This window comes from Nerophis ophidion, linkage group LG10, assembly GCF_033978795.1.
Source record: "Nerophis ophidion isolate RoL-2023_Sa linkage group LG10, RoL_Noph_v1.0, whole genome shotgun sequence".
Classification (NCBI taxonomy): domain Eukaryota; kingdom Metazoa; phylum Chordata; class Actinopteri; order Syngnathiformes; family Syngnathidae; genus Nerophis; species Nerophis ophidion.
Window position 1 is genome coordinate 28,464,041 of NC_084620.1, and position 21,278 is coordinate 28,485,318.

General features: G+C 39.2%; 1 protein-coding gene across 5 annotated transcripts in view; it reads right to left on the bottom strand.

The window, feature by feature from the left end:
• sbf1 (SET binding factor 1) overlaps positions 1-21,278 on the bottom strand; it is a 115,247-nt gene that overhangs the window by 71,037 nt on the left and 22,932 nt on the right. For all 5 annotated transcript variants that reach the window (XM_061913264.1, XM_061913265.1, XM_061913262.1 and 2 more), the window contains one exon: positions 943-1,034. In XM_061913264.1, the coding sequence (XP_061769248.1) occupies positions 943-1,034 (92 nt within the window). The remainder of the gene's footprint in view (positions 1-942; positions 1,035-21,278) is intronic.

Sequence of the window (21,278 nt, forward strand, 5' to 3'; positions counted from 1 at the left end):
CAGTAATTAGAAGAACACGGAGGACCAGCACTTGATGAGTTGGTCAACAGCGACGTTGTCAACAACAGTGGGATCGACTTGATATCGTTCCACTATATACTAATATTTGTAAGAAAAATATGAGTTGTTATCGTAGCATTTAATGCCATCACAGACAGTGTGCACTTTAAATAAGCAAACAGTCAAAATTAGTCTCATTTGATGTTCTTCTCTGAGTGATCTTAAGTAGGGATCTGAGCAGCCTGTAAATAAACATGTTTGCTTATGGCTGGTTGGTTTTATCACTCCATTAACATGATAGACAGACGAAGGGAGCCCACAGCTGTCCTGTCTTCTTAATCATAGGAGGAAGTGGCTCACCATGAAGAGCGTGAGCAGCTGAAAACAATCAGTGAATCATAATTCATCTAAAACATCCAATTATTCAACAACATCATCATTGGCATTATTTGAATACATTGTCAAAACAATTAATAAATAAATAATATAAATAGGCTCCAACAATAGAAATGCTTTAATGTTCATATCTGTCCTGTATCCCAGACTATCAGCCTACCCACTATTTATTCACATGATAGTCATACAAAACAACATATGCCAGAGGCCAATGCTATTATTGAACCTTCTTGGCTATATTTGTGTCAAAGATCAAAGTCAACATGTGTCACTGAAACTGACATTTGGTGCGCCCCTTATGGTTTGTGATAAAAGGTCTTTAAAAGACATGGTTCTTATTGTTAATACCAACATAAAACCTCCAAATGTGCGCATTACTATCATACAGTGTTTATTGCTGTTTAAAATGTTGGTATGAGGATCATTAAAGGCGTGAGTTAATACCAAAAAAAGATCTATCCTACAATGCCACAGACTGTGATATTTGAGGGCCCTTTCTGTTTAAGCTGCCGTTCTAAAGGAACATGTCATCCACTGTTGACTTACCAGCTCTACGCCTTGTGGGAAAGGGCTGTCCTCCCAGTCTTTCTCAGGAAACCGCTGGAGAATGCGGCCTTGACCTTCACCTTCACCTTCGACTAGAGGTGCAAAAGGGAGAGATTACAGAGGTAAGTTCTTGTTCCATTTGTTTTAGTTAATACAATTAGACAACAGATCGTTGTCTCAATGCAAAGGTAAGTTTGAATGTTATTATACTGCTGGTGCAATGTAAACTCATAAGATGAGAGGACATTGCTGGTACAGTGGAGCCCAACTCATGACAATGCTAACAACAATACTAGAACACATGTTCACAGACAGACTGTCTTGTCATAAAAAATACCTCTTTAGGTTTCAAATTTTATGTCTATAAAAGCTGTCGGCCATCTTATTAAGCAGACATTGTTTTGGTGATAAGAACACATGGACCTGGACTTGATGATTTGGACAACATAAACAAATTGTCAACATACAGTAGGTACAACCAACCAAAAACAGGTTTTAATTTGTTTTAGCATTCAATAATGTAATGAGGTAATATCAACTGCTAGCCTGGTTATTGTTAATAAAAGGACAACAATCTAAAAAAACAGGCCAACTTATGCAACCACCACAGGCCTCGTTTGTCAAGTTAGTTCTTTTGGATGCTCTGTGCTTTCCTGGTACAGCTCCCGCTGTCTCAGGAAAGCACAGAGCATCCTGAAAGACCCAATCCACCCCGGGCACAGCCACCTGGAACTACTACCCTCAGGCAGACGCTACATGGTGCTAAAAGCGAACACCAATAGACTAAAAAACAGCTTTTACCCAAGAGCAATAGTAGCATTAAACAGGCACTGAGTGAGCACAATATGTCCATCATGTCCTCATGTGTAATGTTTAATTTTTTTTTCTATTTTTTCGGACTACAATGTGCAATAATGTTATATGTATATGTGTATATATATTCATATGCATCCATATATGCATCTGTGTGGATATATATAAATATACATAGATACATCTCTCATCTCTATCTTTTTTTTACTATTCATATTACCATATTGTATATGCACCTTAGGAGGATCTGCTCCAATTTCGTTGTTCTTTGAACCTGTTCATTGCAATAATGACAATAAAACTATTCTATTCTAGTCTATTCTAAACTCAGTGTCTGAAACTGTACTTGTTTCCTTGCAACTCATTTTGCTTGCTTACCTTAACAGCGTATAATGATAGAGGCTTAACAAAGCGCAATAGTGTGACCTACGGGAGGAAGTGCGGATTCTTTCAAAATACGATACCCGGAAGACAAAAAAATATTAAGATGGATGTAATTTCACACAAATTTATTTGCAGCCTGGGATTTGGGGAACACTGCGCTAAAAGATCGGACTAATGTATTTGCTGCAGATTTTTATAAAACAGAAGGGAACTCCTGTCAAAAGAAGGATATTTTGACGCAATTTTCTTTTGCCCTTTTTACATTGCTGTTGAGTACAAAGAGCACTGACACTGAATAGAGAAACAGTTGAGGCCATAAATTCATAAGGGACAGATTAATAAATGTCAGAACTACAGTATCTGTGGTGCACAAATTTATTTTGAAATGGAGCAGTTTCAATTAAGTCTATGTGATCATCGCTGCAGCCAATGACATTTGTAATACAATTACCACAAAAAGGGTTGAGACTCTACTTTGATCAACATTGAATGTTATCTCGGCCCATGCTGGGGACCCTCGGTTTACAGACTCTATATTTGGACCATTTTATGTAAGAAGGACTGTCCAAAATAATTAATGAAAGAGGCAAACAAATCTAACACTTTGCAAGGAAAAGGGACCACAGTGTTTTCCATTAATGAGGCAGACGCAGTGGCAGCTTGCCATCTCGGACACAGCCAATGAGCTGCCATAGATAACAGCATGACAGTATGCTTTTGTGTCAGAATTTAAAACTACAGTAGTGTTTGAAACTGTGCAATGCCAGTTATTATCAATTAAAATATTCATACTTGTACTTGAATAATAAAATCCCATCAAAATCCTTTCAAAATGCAAATTGAGAAAAACGTTACAGTTGTGATCAAAATGATTCAACCCCCACACAATTTTGGTGTATTAGCAAGTTGGACATTCATTCCGTATTTTGTTTATAGTCATATCAAATAAAGATGTGTCAAATAGACAAATGCAACTTAAATTGTAACACTGTATTTCACAAAATACCAAAAAAGGACATTTTTCTTAATATCTCTGACAAAATTATTCAACCCCCTAGTTACATGCATCTTTAGTATTTAGTAGAACACCCTTTGGCAGTAATTACATCCTTCAAACGTGATACATAACCGGACACAAGCTTCTTGCAATGATCTACAGGTATTTTAGCCCATTCCTCTTGGGCAAAGGCCTCCAGTTCATTCATATTCTTGGGCTTGCGTGCTGCAACTGCCTTCTTCAAGTCCCACCACAGCTTTTCTATAGGATTTAGGTCTGGCGACTGTGAAGGCCACTCCAGAGTCTTCCAGCCCTTCTTCTGCAACCACTCTGATGTTGATTTGGAGGTATGCTTGGGATCGTTGTCCTGTTGGAAGGTCCAACGTCTCCTAAGCCTCAGCTTCGTCACTGACTTCATGACATTTGTAGCTAATATATCCTGGTCAGAAATAGAATTCATAATGCCTTAAACGCGCTGGAAATTCCCGGTACCTGAGGCAGAGAAACGGCCCCAGAGCATGATTGACCCCCCACCATGCTTAACAGTAGGCAAGGTGTTCTTCTCTTTGTAAGCTTCATTTTTTCTCCTCCAGACATAACGTTGATTCATAGGCCCAAAGAGTTCCACTTTTGTCTCACCACTCCATAGAACAGTTTCCCAAAACCTTTGGGGTTTGTCCAGTTGATTTTTAGCATACTGGAGTCTACTTTTCTTGTGCCTGGTAGTCAGAAGTGGGGTGCGCCTGGGAGGTCTGGCATGGAGGCCTTCATCTCGTAGTGCACGCCTTATTGTCTGGGACGAAACGTGCGTTCCACCCTCTGCAATGTCCTGTTGTAGATCCTCAGCTGTTACCCGGGGGTTTTTCACCACTGTACGCCTCAAATACCGGACAGCAGTTGCACACAGCATCCTCTTTCTACCACGCCCAGGTAGTGTTTCCACTGTGCCTTTAGCTTTAAACTTGCGAATTATGCTCCCAACTGTGTCTCTTGGAATGTGTAATATCTTTGCTATTTTCTTATATCCATATCGTTTCTTATGAAGAGAAATTACCTCCTCTCTTGACTTCTTTGACCACTCCCTGGACTTCACCATGTTGCAAATACACCATTGACCATCTACAAGAAGCTGAACGTCACAGTCTTTTTCAATCAGTTTAATTGTTGCTCGTTATGGTTCTAATCACTTCTACAGATGTTTTTAACACCTGATTGAAAAGACCTCATTCAAATTCTGTTCTTAAGAGTTATGATCTTCAAAGGGTTGAATAATTTTGTCAATGAGATATTAAGAGAAATTACACTGTTTGGTATGTTACAAAATATAATGTAATTTAAGTTGCATTTGTCTATTTAATGCATCTTTATTTGATATAACTATAAACAAAATACAGAATAAATGTCCAACTTGCTAAAACACCAACATTGTGTGGGGGTTGAATAATTTTGATCACAACTTTAATTGTGAGCTTAGCTATTTGTTGGAGACATTCACAACAGTCCCAGTTTCTCATTTGACCCGTTGGGAAAATTGATTGTCCACCAATGGTCTAGACAGCACAGCACAGGATCGTAGAATGAACTGAAAACTGTGTTTGTGCTCATTTGTCTGAGTTTTCACAGTGTAGTAACAAATGGGCACAATCAGAGTATTGAGTTAAACAGTGCTATGGTACAATGTGATGGTACCACCATAAATGCAAAATGAAGACTATTTTTTTTAAAAAGAGATATTAACCTTGTTCACTTTTTACGGTGGAAGAGGGGTTAGTGCGTATGCCTCACAATACGAAGGTCCTGAGTAGTCAGGGTTCAATCCCAGGCTCTGGATCTTTCTGTGTGGAGTTCGCATGTCCTCCCCGTGAATGCGTGGGTTCCCTCCGGGTACTCCGGCCACCTCCCACTTCCAAAGACATGCACCTGGGGATAGGTTGATTGGCAACACTAAATTGGTCCTAGTGTGTGAATGTGAGTGTGAATGTTGTCTGTCTATCTTGGCCCTGCGATGAGGTGGCGACTTGTCCAGGGTGTACGCCGCATTCCGCCCGATTGTAGCTGAGATAGGCACCAGCGACCCCAAAGGGAATGAGCGGTAGAAATGGATGGATGGATGGATGGACTTTTCAGGATCTTCTTTAGATTCTTGTTAGAATATGAAATGCACAACTTTGGTAAATGGGGCAAATACTAAACAAGAAAAAAATAACATTTACTTTATTTAGACACTTTGGAGTTTTTCTTTTGTCTTAGTTTGTTTTAAAATTTAAAATATTTTTCCATTATTTCTTTGTTCCATTTAAAACAATGGTAACTTCCTGATCAGCGGATTAGTTCTCACAGTCAAATCGGCCACATGTTGTTTTTTTCTTAAAGCACACATACAGGGTTAGGAACAATATACTAGTGAAGTGAAGTGACTCTCGAATGACTCAAAGCACTTTACATAGTGAAACCCATCAATTTTAAACCAGTGTGGGTTGCACTTGGAGCAGGTGGGTAAAGCATCTTGCCCAAGGACACAACGGCAGAGACTGGGATGATAGAAGGGGGATTTACCATGAATTGATTAACGTGGACCCCGACTTAAACAAGTTGAAAAACTTATTCGGGTGTTACCATTTAGTGGTCATTTGTAGGGAATATGTACTGTACTGTGCAATCTACTAATAAAAGTATCAATCAATCAATCAATCAAACCTTGAACCCTCAAGTTGCTGGCACGGCTGCTCTACCAACCGAGCCACGCCGCCACATATACTACTTCTTTAGCAGCAGGCTTTTTCTTAGGCCTTCAAAACAGTTATAGCGATGTTGGAGTTTTAGTGGCTAATAAGGTTTGATGTGTTAAAGAGTGATGTTATTGGGTGCAAATAGCAGGCAAAAAGTCTTCCTCTGAAACAGTGAAGAAGTCTCACACGATCGACACCGGGTTTGTTTACAATGAGCTCAGGGGAAATTCATGATGCGTTCCTCGTCTACTGGAAAGTCTGTGACGAAATGGAGTGAGGTTTCTCAAGTTGGCTAACATACCTGAGCCAACTTGACTTTGTTACTTGTTTTAACATGTTGTCATGCTAATATTCATGTGACAAATCACTCCATTTTGTTGGCTTGTGCATTTGAGGGTTAGCTCTGAGCCTCAAATGTTAAAGCAGTTGTTGTGTGAATATAACGTTTTTTATGCTTGCTTGTTGATTGTTTTTTTAATTAAGAGATGCTTACATGGCACATTTGCTCTCATTTCGGCTGTGAATTAGTTTCATACTGCAGCAGACTTTTGTGTGGTAATGAACTGCTCGTGACACCGCCATGAACCAATGTGAGCGCGTGCAAACAATGAGGGTTTTTTTGACATGACGATTGTAGGCATATAAAATTGAGTTTGTGATAATAAAAGTGATGAGGAAAAAGTCGAATGTTTGATAAATGATAAATGGGTTGTACTTGTATAGCGCTTTTCTACCTTCAAGGTACTCAAAGCGCTTTGACACTAATTCCACATTTACTCATTCACACACACATTCACACACTGATGGAGGGAGGCTGCCATGCAAGGCGCTAACCAGCACCCATCAAAAGGGTGAAGTGTCTTGCTCAGGACACAACAGACATGACGAGGTTGGTACTAGGTGGGGATTGAACCAGGGACCCTCGGGTTGCACACGGCCACTCTCCCACATGCTAAAATTTGATCAAATATTGATCTGTGGGGATTTTAATATCAATGTCGAAGGCAACTCTGATCAGCTACGAAAGATTTTAACTCTTTATTAGAATCTTTGGATCCGTCTCAATCCATAGCCTGCCTGACTCATCAGCTTGGGCACACACCGAATCTTATCATTTCCCATGGACTGTCTTTGCCTGGTATTGATGTTTGTAATATACCCATTTCAAATCATTCACTCATCTGCTTTGAAGCTCTAGCACCTCTACCTCAAACCAAGCCTGTTCCTTCCTGCAATCGCCAAATTATCACCTCCTCTACAGCCACTGATTTTGCTGCTTCTTTCCAAGAAACTGACCCAGGACCTGTCATATGCCCTAAAAGTTCCCTCCCCTCTTTACACTCAAAATGCTTCCAGATCTTGGACTCTGTTGCTCCTTTCAGGGACAAAGTCACCAAATCTGCTCCTGACCCTTAGCTAAATGAATCCACGAGTGCCCTATATATTTATCCAACATCATCAGCAGCAATTATCATCGCCCCAGAGATCTTTTTAACACTATTAACTAGTGGTGTAACGGTACGTGAATTTGTATTGAACCCTTTCGGAACGAGGATTTCGGTTCGGTTCGGAGGTGTACCGAACGAGTAGACATGCTAGCAGCTAGCAGGCTAGGACAACATGTTAAAGCCAGAGCTGGAAGACCCTCCTGCCTCGTTAAAATCTCCCGTTGGGGAACACTTTGGCTGCGCGATACAACAATGAAGGACAGAGGATTGCCAAGATTGTTCAGCAGCTGTTTCTGACAACACGTCAAACATGTGTTGTACGTTTCCTGCTTCCGGCTCCCATAGTGTCTCCCTTGCGAGCACAACCCTTCACTCTACCCGGCAGTGGGTCTCCACAACTCCGGGCTCCAAGGTAAATGAAGAGTCCAGCGATTAGTTGCATATCGTGGCTGTATTGAGGTCTTGCACATAGCCAATCCAACAAAACACTAGCCACTCCTGCGCTCTATCGCTCCCTCACCTCGCTCGCCCGCACACTCACTGACGTCACATTCTGTCACATATTAAAAGGGCCACACACACACATACGCTACTCTCATAACACAGTGGTTCTCAACCTTTTTTCAGTGATGTACCCCCTGTGAACATTTTTTTAATTCAAGTACCCCCTAATCAGAGCAAAGCATTTTTGGTTGAAAAAAACAGATAGAGAAGTAAAATACAGCACTATGTCATCAGTTTCTGATTGATTACATTGTATAACAGTGCAAAATATTGCTCATTTGTAGTTGTCTTTCTTGAACTTTTTGGAAAGAAAGATATAAAAATGACTAAAAACTTGTTGAAAAAGAAACAAGTGATTCAATTATGAATTAAGATTTCTACACATAGAAGTAATCATCCACTTAAAGTGCCAACTTTGGGTATTGTAATAGAGATCCATCTGGATTTATGAATTTCATTCTAAACATTTCTTCACAAAAAAATAAATCTTTAACATCAATATTTATGGACCATGTCTACATAAAACGGTGGGCGGTGTTGATGAACGTGGACCCCGACTTAAACAAGTTAAAAAACTTATTGGGGTGATAGCATTTAGTGGTCAATTGTATGTACTGTACTGTGCAATCTACTAATAAAAGTCTCAATCAATCAATCATTCAAAAAAAGCACTTTATATGTAGAAAGGTTTTGTTAAGAAACCATTCTGAGCCTTAACTTATTTAGTTTTTATTTTATATAGGTTATATATGTATTAACCCTGGCAATGGACCCTGTGTGTATATGTATGTTATGCCATTGTTTACAAATTTGGTAAATAAATACAGTGGGGCAAAAAAATATTTAGTCCCCTTAGCAGAAAAAATGCCCCAAAGCATGATGTTTCCACCCCCATGCTTCACAGTAGGTGTGGTGTTCTTGGGATGAAACTCAGTGTTCTTCTTCCTCCAAACACGACAAGTTGAGTTTATACTAAAAAGTTCTATTTTGGTTTCATCTGACCACATGACATTCTCCCAATCCTCTGCTGTATCATCCATGTATCCATTTTGGTATAAACTCAACTTGTCGTGTTTGGAGGAAGACGAATACTGAGTTGCATCCCAAGAACACCACACCTACTGTGAAGCATGGGAGTGGAAACATCATGCTTTGGGGCAGTTTTTCTGCTAAGGGGACAGGACGATTGATCCGTGTTAAGGAAAGAATGAATGCGGCCATGTATCCTGAGATTTTGAGCCAAAACCTCCTTCCATCAGTGAGAGCTTTGAATGGTTGACCCAATTCTTATTTTCCACCATAATTTACGAATAAATTCTTTAAAATTCCTTGTGAATTCATGGATTTTTTTTCACATTCTGCCTCTCACTGTTGAAGTGTACCTATGATGAAAATTACAGACCTCCGTCATCATTTTAAGTGGGAGAACTTGCACAATCGGTGGCTGACTAAATACTTTTTTGCCCCACTGTAACCAAAAAATGTATATTTTGTTGTTTTCTTACTGTACCGAAAATTAACCGAACCGTGACCTCTAAACTGAGGTATGTACCGAACCAAAATTTTTGTGTACCGTTACACCCCTACTATTAACTCTGTTTTTAGACCTGTTTTTACTGCTGTACCTGAGCACACATGTGATGCATTTCAACAGTTTTTCATTAATAAGGTCCAGTCTGTCAGGCAATCAATCCCAAAGGTCCCAACTACTTCCCTACTTGGTCCTCCCGTTCAGCATATTTTTAAGAATATTGAATCAATTTCAATTTCTCATCTTAAAAACATCAGCCCAGCAATTAAACCCCACTGGCTGTCCTCTAGATATTATACCTGCTAAAATAATGCTGGAGGTTGTGGACACCGTTGGTCTGAGCGTTGGTCTTCTTATTAACAGCTGCTTCAGGCATAATCTCGACCCATCCATTTAATCCAACTTCCGTCCAATTTCACATCTCCCTTTTTTGTCCATGATCATGGAAAAACTCTAACAACTTCAGCCATATCTGTCCCTCAATGATAATGCTGACACGTTTTAATCAGGATTTAAGATGCACAGAATCAGCATTACTTTAATGTCCAAAATGAAATTCTTATTACCCTTGACACCAAAAATGCTGTTGTGCTTGTCCTTTTGGATCTCACAGCTGCCTTTGACACTGTGGACCATGCAGTTCTCATCGCCCGGAGCACTGCGTTGGCCTACGTGGATCTGTGCTAAGATGGTTTTCCTCATATCTCTCCCAAAGGTCCTTTTCAGTAATGATTCATGATCTCTCCTCAACAGTTGCTCCACTTTCTTCTGGCGTACCCCACGGTTCCATCCTTGGGCCTATTCTATTTTCTCTTTACATGCTCCAATTAGCTTCAATCATATCCAAATACACTCTTAACTTCCACTTTTATGCTGATGATGTCCTGTTAAGTGACAGAAATGCACTCCATTCCCTCCCCAGCGGTCTCATTGACATTAAACTATGGCTGTCATATAATTTTCTGCATTTAAATGAAAGCAAAAACACAGTACATTGTTCTTAGCCTTGATGCATGTCATAGTGCACCCAGCTTAAGCACCCCAACCCTCACTCGTGCTGTGAAAAATTTGGGTGTGATATTTGACAGGCACCTTAAATTATAAAAACAAATTAACTCTGTGGCTTTTTTCCAGCTGAGGCTTCTGACAAAAGTGAAGCCTATTTTGCAGAGGGCAGACTTTGAAAAAGCCATTCATGCCCTCATCAGCTCTAGACTGGACTGCTCTAATGCCCTCTATAGTCGGCTAAATCAGTCATCCCTCCACAAGAACCAGTTAGTACAAAATGCAGCGAGTCACGGTGCACCACCGCAGAGGAAAGGCGTCCGGTCCGAGCGCATACTTTGCATACTGCAGGAAAATATTAGAAGGTACTTGATAAACCATCACCTGGAAAATATGAATCCAGTGTACCTAAACATACATTTTTGAGGTACAGTGTTTACGTTATTAAAAGTTAAATTGTCAGATATTTGAAACAGTGGATGTTTCCCTACAATTTTTTGCACTTAAAGACATGTTTGTAGTAATAATTATGACTATAAACTTTTACAACATTATATTTGTCATCAATTACAGTAAGTGTGTTTATCCTAAACATCCCTGTCACTTAATTGTATACACTTTGGCGTTTTTACCAAGTCGTCTTTTTTTTGGGATGGGGGGTGTATTTCACAGTAATATAGTGGCCTTAATAACGTGATAATATCATAGTGCAAGATTTTGATGTTGTTAAATCCCTAATGATATCTGTGATCATTTTAGTCACAATAAACGTGATATGAAACGTCTACATTGGTACATCCGTATGACCAATCCTGGACAGCCAGTACTTCATCCATGGCCACCAGACCCCCTCCACAAGGGAGAGGGGGACAGAGGAGAAAAAGAAAAGAAACGGCAGATCAACTGGTCTAAAAAGGGGGTCTATTTAAAGGCTATAGTATACAAATGAGTTTTAAGATGAGACTTAAATGCTTCTACTGAGGTAGCATCTCGAACTGTTACCGGGAGGGCTTTCCAGAGTACTGGAACCCGAATGGAAAACACTCTATAGCCCGCAGATTTTTTGGGGGGGGCTCTGGGAATCACCAATAAGCCGGAGTCCTTTGAACGCAGATTTCTTGCCGGGACATATGGTACAATACAATTGGCAAGATAGGCTGGAGCTAGACCGTGTAGTATTTTATACTTAAGTAGTAAAACCTTAAAGTCACATCTTAAGTGCACAGGAAGCCAGTGCAGGTGAGTCAGTACAGGCATACTGTGATCAAACTTTCTTGTTCTTGTCAAAAGTCTTGCAACCGCATTTTGTACCAACTGTAATCGTTTAATGCTAGACATGGGGAGACCCGAAAATAATACGTTACAGTAATCGAGACGAGACGTAACAAACGCACAGATAATGATCTCAGCGTCGTTACTGGACAAAATGCAGCGAATTTTAGCGATATTACAGAGATGAAAGAAGGCCGTTTTAGTAACGCTTTTAAAGTGTGACTCAAACGAGAGAGTTGGGTCGAAGATAATACCCAGATTCTTTACTGAGTCGCCTTGTTTAATTGTTTGGTTGTCAAATGTTAAAGTTGTATTATTAAATAGAGGTCGGTGTCTAGCAGGACCAATAGTCAGCATTTCCGTTTTTTTGGCGTTGAGTTGAAAAAGTTAGCGGACATCCATTGTTTAATTTCATTAAGACACGCCTCCAGCTGACTACAATCTGGCGTGTTGGTCAGCTTTAGGAGCATGTAGAGTTGGGTGTCATCAGCATAACAGTGAAAGCTAACACCGTATTTGCGTATGATGTCACCTAGCGGCAGCATGTACATGCTGAAGAGGGCAGGGTCAAGGACCGAACCCCGAGGAACTCCACACATTACCTTATCATAGTCCGAGGTCACATTGTTATGGGAGACGCACTGCAACCTGTCAGTAAGATAAGAGTTAAACCAAAACAGGGCTAAGTCTGACATACCAATTTGTGTTTTGATACGCTCTAATAAAATATTATGATTATATTATATATATATATTTATATAATTTGCAGTTATGTTGTAGTTATAATTGAATATACATTCAATGACAGCTCACGATAGCTATCCAAATTGCTATCGTTAGCTAACAACACCAAAAAACTAATGCGCTTACATGCGTTACGCATGGATGTAATTGCCTACGAGAAGCCTTGGGAGGGCGCAATATAATGTGTAAAATATTTTGGAAAGTTGGTGCCTGCTAGGCAATGTTGCAAACCGCCCCTTGAAGAGCCAAAATCAAAACGAAGAATCAAAATGAGGATTTAAAATGAGGAAATCGGAATCAGAATCAGAACTGCTCAAATCCACACATATGAAAATTCTGAATTTTTGAAAAATATCATAGGACAGTAATGTTTCCCACAGGCTGCCAATATCCTTGTGGCGGTGGGGGAGTGGCTGGAGCATTGCCAATATGATGGCATCATATAATTTGCACAAGAGCCAAATATGTGTACATATATTTAAAACCAAATCTGTGGTATTCGTAACTAACAATACAAGTAGTTATTAAGGACACAAAAGTGTAGTTTCAAAACAGTCTCTGTCCACAAGCAAACGCATACCCCTGCAGTCATGCATATTTTGTCCAATACAAAGCCTGGAAAAGCAGCCACAGTTGTCTTGGTGGCATTATGCCTCTGTCAATATATTGAAGTGTTTTATTAGACGTACTGACATGTACAGTATCTTTAAAATCAGCCCACGCTTACATAGAGCCCAAGAATGAATGCTTTTTTAAGTGCCTAAAGCGCGCACACGGGAGTATGCTCCTGTAAAACCCAACAATCGCGCAATTAAACTAAGAAGGTTGTATTGGCATGTGTTGCAATGTTAATATTTCATCATTGATATATAAACTATCAGACTGCGTGGTGGGTAGTAGTGGGTTTCAGTAGGCCTTAAACACAAATAATCATCGCTATAGTGATTAATTGCTTGCTTGGGCAGTGATGTGTACATTATCTTTGAAATCAGCTCACACTAACAAGGAGCCCAGAAAACATAATTAATGTTTGTTTAAGTGCCTAAAGCGCGCATGTGTGCTGCTGCATGAAATAAATCTGTCCAGGCGCGTTATAAAGTGCACACAAGGTCGCACCACCATGTACTGATGCACAAATGGAACAAACAAGTAAGTAAATACCTTTATGATCTGTTGTTAAACAAAGATTACAAACATGAGATAATATCGACCCTTTCTTAGGACACAAAGCAAAGAGCCTTGCTGTCAAAGTTGTCCCATCAGCTGGAGGTCCAACAGCACACAAGCCATACAGTTTAAGCCGTCTACACACACATGCTCAAGACACAGTTTTAAACCTCTTCACGCTGGCCAGCGTTTTCCAAAGAATATGTTTTCAAAGCTTTTAAAGTACCGGTATCCTTGTTCGTGTGGACAAGGTCTTAAATGTCCATATTGTAAAGCAGAGGTGTCGAAACATTTTCCAGCGAGGGGCCACACAGAGAAAAATTGAAGGATGCGAGAGCCACTTTTATACATTTTTTATATGAAAAATACTCAAACCAAAACAACATAAGTGTACATAAGCTAACATTTGAAAAACACTTCTACATCTTAGCTTTGTGTTATAGATAACAAAGCAATAAAATAATTCATAATTATTTTAATAATGATTTTATTTGTCTTTATGTTAACGATGGCGGCATAGCTTGGTTGGTAGAGTGGCCGTGCCAGCAACTTGAGGGTTCCAGGTTCGATTCCCGCTTCCTCCATCCTAGTAACTTACGCTGTGTCCTTGGGCAAGACACTTTACCCACCTGCTCCCAGTGCCAGTTTAAATGTAACTTAGATATTGAAATTCACTATGTAAGTGCTTTGAGTCACAAGAGAAAAGTGCTATATAAATATAACTCACTTCACTTAACTGTGCTCTAAAGTAAGCTTGTATTTACTAATATTGCTATTATACCGTCAATTGAAACGCTTTTGGGTGTTATAGTACACTCAAAAACATATCATGTCTCACAAGAAATGTGTACACTTTTTCATCATGACAGGACACGTGGAAATATTCAAAGACCTCATACAGTAAGACGCTCAGGTTGTTGGCCATTTTGGTTTTCAGGTCCCATTTTTGAGGGATTTGGTCCCGTTGAATTTTTCATAGTTTTTTGTTCTAATTCGGGATCTGTTTAGTTTGTATATAGAATGTGTCGCGGGCCAATAAAAATTAAGCTGCGGGCCGCAAATGGCTCCCGGGCCGCACTTTGCACACCCCTGATTAAAAGGATGCAGTTATGCCAAGGATACCAACCAGTCATACTGTGATATTTCCCTGACACTAAACTAAAACCTTGGACACACACTATCATCGGACTAACCTTTGAAAATTGATGGGAGTTTTTTTAAGGGGGAAGAGGGTCAATCCCAGGATATTAAATATCGCCCAGCCCCTATTGTAAATTTGCATGCAAACAATTAAACTCCAATAAATCAGTAAAGATACCAATAATCATTAGAAGTAAATAATAATCATATCAATAAAGTGCAAACTAAAAAACTTCTGTCTTGAATAACATTTTGTAATATAAACAAAGTAGTGTACAATATATGCAAATAATTGGGTATAACATGGAGATATATATATATATATATATATATATATATATATGATTATCACGATATTGATGAATAAATGTGTTAAAATTCGACAATAGTTTTGCAGCAGCACATGCATGTACGTGCTGTCCGGTTTTGATGTGCTGGGCGGCTGCCACAGTAATCACTCCGTCCATTGTTCCCCTTTTCTCATCACAAATGGTACCTTGTGTAAATGATTCCACCACAGAAAGATGCGTTTAAGATAGAGATTGTTGTTGTTGCATTCTTGTTCGCCTTGTTGAGAGTTGCATTTCCCCCACTCTGCTTGATGCTGTTTCAGATTCTGAAATAAGTTTGTTGTGCTGCTGCCTATTTTAAAGAATTTTAGCTTTTCTTTGAAACAAACATCTCACTCATGTTAGCATTGCCATTTGCTCGGCTTGTGGATCTCCTCTAAAGAAGTAAGGGGGCATGCGACGGCTATGGAAGCTTATGAGGGCAAAAGGTATGCCGGAGCAAGTGGAGAAAAATGTTGATTTTTTGTTTTTTTATTCGTCTGCAAAGAAAAACCTAATATATTGATAAAATCAATACATCGCACAGGGTTATGTACAGCCCATCCTAATAGTATCAAATGTTCATTTGCGCCCAGAAAATAGTCCCCACTACAATGTGATGTGCAGAAATGTGAATTATTTTAATAATCACAAAAACAATATCACGATGAATTACTTTGATTTTGGTTAATGCACAATTATCTCACTGTCAACTATTATTCTACTTTTTAGTCAAAGTCGTTCTTATAGTAGCCAAAGTGTGTCCAAACAACTGGCACAGAATTCCTTTAGCATGCAAGATGCTTGAATTTAGAGTTTGAGTTTTTCTCCATAACGCTGCTTTATCGCAGACAGGTTGGGAACTGATGCTTCACACAACCAATAGTGCATTTTAAAAGTGATGGTATATTAGTAGCGAGAGCATTAAATATCTTTTTTGATTATTTTCTGATTAATCACTCAGCCCTCGCCGTATAGTAGACCTTAAAACAGCTAAATTGATGCAACATTAAAAAAAGCTAAGCTAAAACTATAAATCAGAACTTTCAGCATAATTTGTGGGAACAATTGCAAAGTAAAGCGCTATGAAAGTTTACCCCACAAAAATGTTTTCTGCATGCCTCCATGCTGACTACCCAATGTATCACAGGATTGGGCTGATTAAAATGAAAAAGCTGGGCAGAACAAAGTTCAACAATCCCTATCTTTAAATCCAAACTGCTGAGGACACGTCAGAACCACTCCTTGGGGACTGGAACGATCGAGCGCCAAAAGAACCAGAAAGAGTACTGACTCAGCCTTTGTCCGAGGAGGAGCCTGAGAAATTCTCCACATTCCAGGAAAACCATCAACACCAGAGGGGGGGCATCCCCAACAACCCCCATCGGACATAATTACACCCTACACATTTAGTATCTTTAAGGCTCCTCTCAGTCTTGACAACTTTAACACGCCTGGCATCTCCAGTGCATTAACAGAATGTCATTCCCTGAGCCTATGTAAAACAACTCGATTTGTGGAAAGTGAATGTTTCAACAATACAACAACTTGAAATGTAGCCACCCCAAAAAAATCCAGAAGCAAATATAAACTGGTCAACAAAAAAGTCGGGTGGTTAAAAGCATTGACAATGGTTTATCGCGTTCTTTTTATAGTAGGTGGCCGCTTAACATGGTTGCCCAGTTTGTTGATGTAAGATGCCCAAAGGGGTCCTTTTGATGAAAAATCAATCCATTTATGTCAACACTTATTGTAGATATTTAAGCAATTTAAGAAAGCGAGGAACTAGCATGCTACCTTTTTTCTTCAGGGACATTAACAGTATTAATAGTTCATTATTCATCAATCACGGTTATACGATTATTTTAATTTGAAACGGTAATACTAACGTAGGGAGTTCTACTGCTGTGTATCATTAATTCCAATAATTGTTACATCCCTAGTGCATGGTACAATTGGATCGAACATTTTCGAACTGTGAATTACGCTGGTATCGTAACAGAGTATCGATACTGGATTAGATCGGGTCCCTACCTAACCGTTACTATAAGCATAACTGAAGTGTAACATTATTTCTTTCAACTGTATTTGTAGGTTCAAAATAGGGCTGGGCGATACAACCATATCAATATTTATCGCAGTAGACATATCGATATCAACAGAAAAAGCCTTCGATATGTCGTTTAAAAAAAATAAAATTCTTGATTGGCAACACTAAATTGGCCCTAGTGTGTGAATGTTGTCTGTCTATCTGTGTTGGCCCTGTGATGAGGTGGCGACTTGTCCAGGGTGTAACCCGCCTACCGCCCAAATACAGCTGAGATAGGTTCCAGCACCCCCCGCGACCCCGAAAGGGACAAGCGGTAGAAAATGGATGGATGGATGGATGGATGTTAAAAGAAACCGAAAGTTGCAAACCAAGGTTGGTTGAATGAACAAAGGCACTTGTCTGGTAACTGAACAACGCGGGGGCGGGGGGGTACCACTGATCAGTGGGAGTGACACGCATCATGTTTGTGTACCCACCGCCACAAACAAGTATATTGGAAAGCTGGTGGGAACCCTGTTGAAAAGAGAAACTAAAAATATGCAGAGAGCAAATATATTGTTGATAAAACAGGAAAGGTCACATTGACAGTATGGCAGTTTGTTGGATTTTTTAAAACCATAGTCAGACCACCTGAGGCGCACCCACCTGAGCAGTAACACTAACTTCTCGCCATTGACCATACTAAAAAAGTAGTTATTCATGTTGTTTACATTTTCACACACTGCACTATTTCGTCACACTTTATTAAGCATTTCTTATGTATTCCTTTATTTTGTACCCTAATTTTAAAAGATTATTGTTAAGAGTTCAGTGTGACTTTAAAAATGTTGTTTACTTTGAATGATTAATTTACATGGTTGTGAGGGGATTATAATCAGAAGAAAGTAGCATTTAAAAAATAAAGGTTAACATGTATTATATTTTCTCCTGGTCCTTATTTTCAATAAGTCATAAAAAATACCAAAAATTATCAATAGACCAATACAAAACACTTATATCTTAATACAGTTTTCAGCCATATCGCCCATCCCTTGTTGAAATATCCTATTACCGGTAGTTTTAGCAAATATAAACAATTACACAATTTACGGCGCTACACTGCCCTTATGTTCCAAGAATCACACTTATACCAGGAGGGGGAAGATCATGTTTTCTCAGTAACTAATGCGTTTGGTTATTACAATAATTTGTGTCAGGCAACAGAGGTGGTCTGCAAGTGCAAGGACAACATGTGAAAGAAAGTACGAGTGTACATCCAATGCCTTCCGGAAACAAACACACACATGCATTTGCGTAGTAGGAATGAGGGCAAACGTGGGGGCCTCAGGGACATCGTCTGCCTCATGAAAAACAAGCACTAAAGCACAGGAGATGAACTAATGTGCCACTGACATACTGTACGTCACTTACAATGCTGCAAACAGATCCGAAGCAGACATTTATGAAACATTTTCAGTGCTGAAGAAGGAATGTTAGTAAAAAGCATTAAGCACCGAGGCATAACATTTTTTTTTTTAAATGTGGGGGCGGGAACGTCAATATGTTTTGTACATTAAAGATGCTTAAACCAATCCAATGTCGGTCAACATATGCTGAGCGATACAAAGAAAACATTACCATTAGGGATGTAATGGTATCAAAACATCGCAGTACAATATCATCACAGTATTAAGGCCATGGTACGATATTATTGTGATGTATGTCGCAAAACGTTTTTTAAAGACTTAAACATGCCATATGTCAAATGAAGTTCCGGGAACATTTAGGATAAATGAACTTACTGTAATTGAACACAAACATAATGCTCAAATGTTCTAATCATACTACAAAAATTTATTTTTAAGTGCTAAGAATTGTGCAGGAACATCCACTGTTGCAAGCGAACATTAAAAAAAACTTACAGTTGAGTGAAACTGATGTTCACTTTACTGTCTTTCAACTGTTACTTTTTAAAGGTTCACCCTAGACAAGTCGCCAACTCATAAAGCATTACCCAGAAGAGCAAAGCCAAGTAACAGTTTGTGAGGTATTTAGGTTATTAAAAGTTAAATTGTTAGTAAATCTTTCTGAAAAACAGCATTTTCTAAACTGATAGTTTACTTCTATTTACCGCAGTGTACAGCTTTTTTTGGTGATTTCCCTCCGTTTGGTGCGACGTGACTGGCTGGCTCGTGTCGCCTTGGAAACTCATGATTAAAGTGGCACGCTTTGCAGACCGCAGACTTTCTTACCTCCGCCAAAAAGCTTATGTTTTCACCAGGGTTTGTTTGTTTTTTAGCAACACAACTCTAACAGTTATGCATTTTGATGAATCTCAGGAAAAGTCCAAAAAACAATTCCTCTCATCTAATACAAACACACTTCACTTTCCTGCTTACAGCTTTCAACGGTGCGCAGAGGATTCTGGAATATGTAGTTTATTTTCAAACCCCGCCAACGCTAAAGTGCTAGAAAAAAATTACACCCCAAGTTTTTGTTTGATACCGTCAGTGCCTTATTGTGAAGACTTTGAAACTGTAATACAGCGGTATTTACAATACCTTTACACTCCTAATAGACATTGTAGCTATGTGTTACGGATGACAAATTAAAATTAGAGTAATAAAAATAATTTTATTTTTATAATATGACAAGGGCTACTAAAAAAAAAAAAAAAAAATCAAGCTGTTGACCAAAAAAAAATTATCCAAAATGCAAACAAGTTTGATACACTTACAGAAAAACCAGCCTGCTTGTCAGCTTTGTGTTATTAGCGTCAACATTTCAACTTCTGCCTACATTAAACCTTTTTGATCTTTGTTCCCTATTTCTGGTGTTGATTTTTTGCACTTGTAAAAAATGAACCCTGGTCTACGCTTGCGACACCCCCTGCTTTAGCGTTTGGCTCTTCCAGCAAACAGCGCAGATTCTGCACCACTGCTGCGTGCAGTATAGTTGCATTAGCAAAGTCTTCATTCACAAGTCACAAACTTGCTGACAAAAGGAATTAAAAAAATAATTACTGTACTAGGAGCAGAGATTCCAAATTTGTTGTCATGCAAATATAACCAAAATGTAAAAGTACTACTGAAGAGTTGCAAATGGAGAGTACCACAATGGTTTAGTATGTTTCAGCAAGCCATAGGACATAACATACAAGAGATAATATGTCTAAGGCCATGTCTACACGCCTTAAACAAATAATTATTTAGCCTAAGCCCCGATTCAGCCACACTAAACCAGCGTTTAAGGTCCCTCTCCTCGGACAAATTTTTACACGGGTAAGTCAGCCGTGTAATCCTTGAATCTCTGGCATTTTAACTTTGTACGAACTCATTGATCGTTTACAAAGTGAGTTCGGAGAGGAAGTGAAGCCAGAAAGATCCCGCCCACACTGGAAGTGACACCAGAAAGACCGAACTACACACAGGAAGAGACATCAAAAATAGCGTGTCATTGTAAGCTTTATAACAAAGATGGAGGAGGATCATCCAGACATGACCGTGTTTCTCCTTCTTGAACATGTACAGGCGCTTTTGGAAATCACAAATCAATACCTTAAGAGAAGGCAACGGGCGATTGCAGCTATTTCGTATACGACACTTCTCAGACGGCAAGAGAACTTTCAAATGTCCGGGTCAGCTGTGATTCTATTTACCAAAAAACGTTATCCCTTCCTCCCGTGCATGTGATACAGCCAGTGTGTGATACAAATATTGCTTTATGAGTGTGACTGTGAAATGGCCAGGCAGCATGCGTGATGGCCGCATCTTCGCTAACTCCACGTGATTAGCGTGCAACTGAAAGATGGAACCATCTCCTCGTGTCCCAAACAACTGCTGGAAGATGAAGATCCGGTTCTTGTTTTTTTTGTATGACCCAGCTGATCCCCTGATGCCATATCTCACTAAAAAATACCCCAACAACAGTGTCAACCCACAACAATACTTTGGGTAGTCCCCGTCTAGATTAATTGTTGTAAAATGTTCTTTATCGCATATTCTACTTTCTTATGTCGATTAAAGATGTGATTCATGCATGATGTCTCAGGTGTGATTCACTACAATAGGGCACCACAGCATACTAAATTCGAGTTAATTGAAATACCACAACACTGGATATTGTTCAAAGGAGAAACATTTTAATTAAAAAATTTGCACACAAAACACAGCAAACAACTATAAAATCCACAGCAAACTATTTACAATAACTTCACAGTGAAATAAAGTCATCTACTGGAGAGA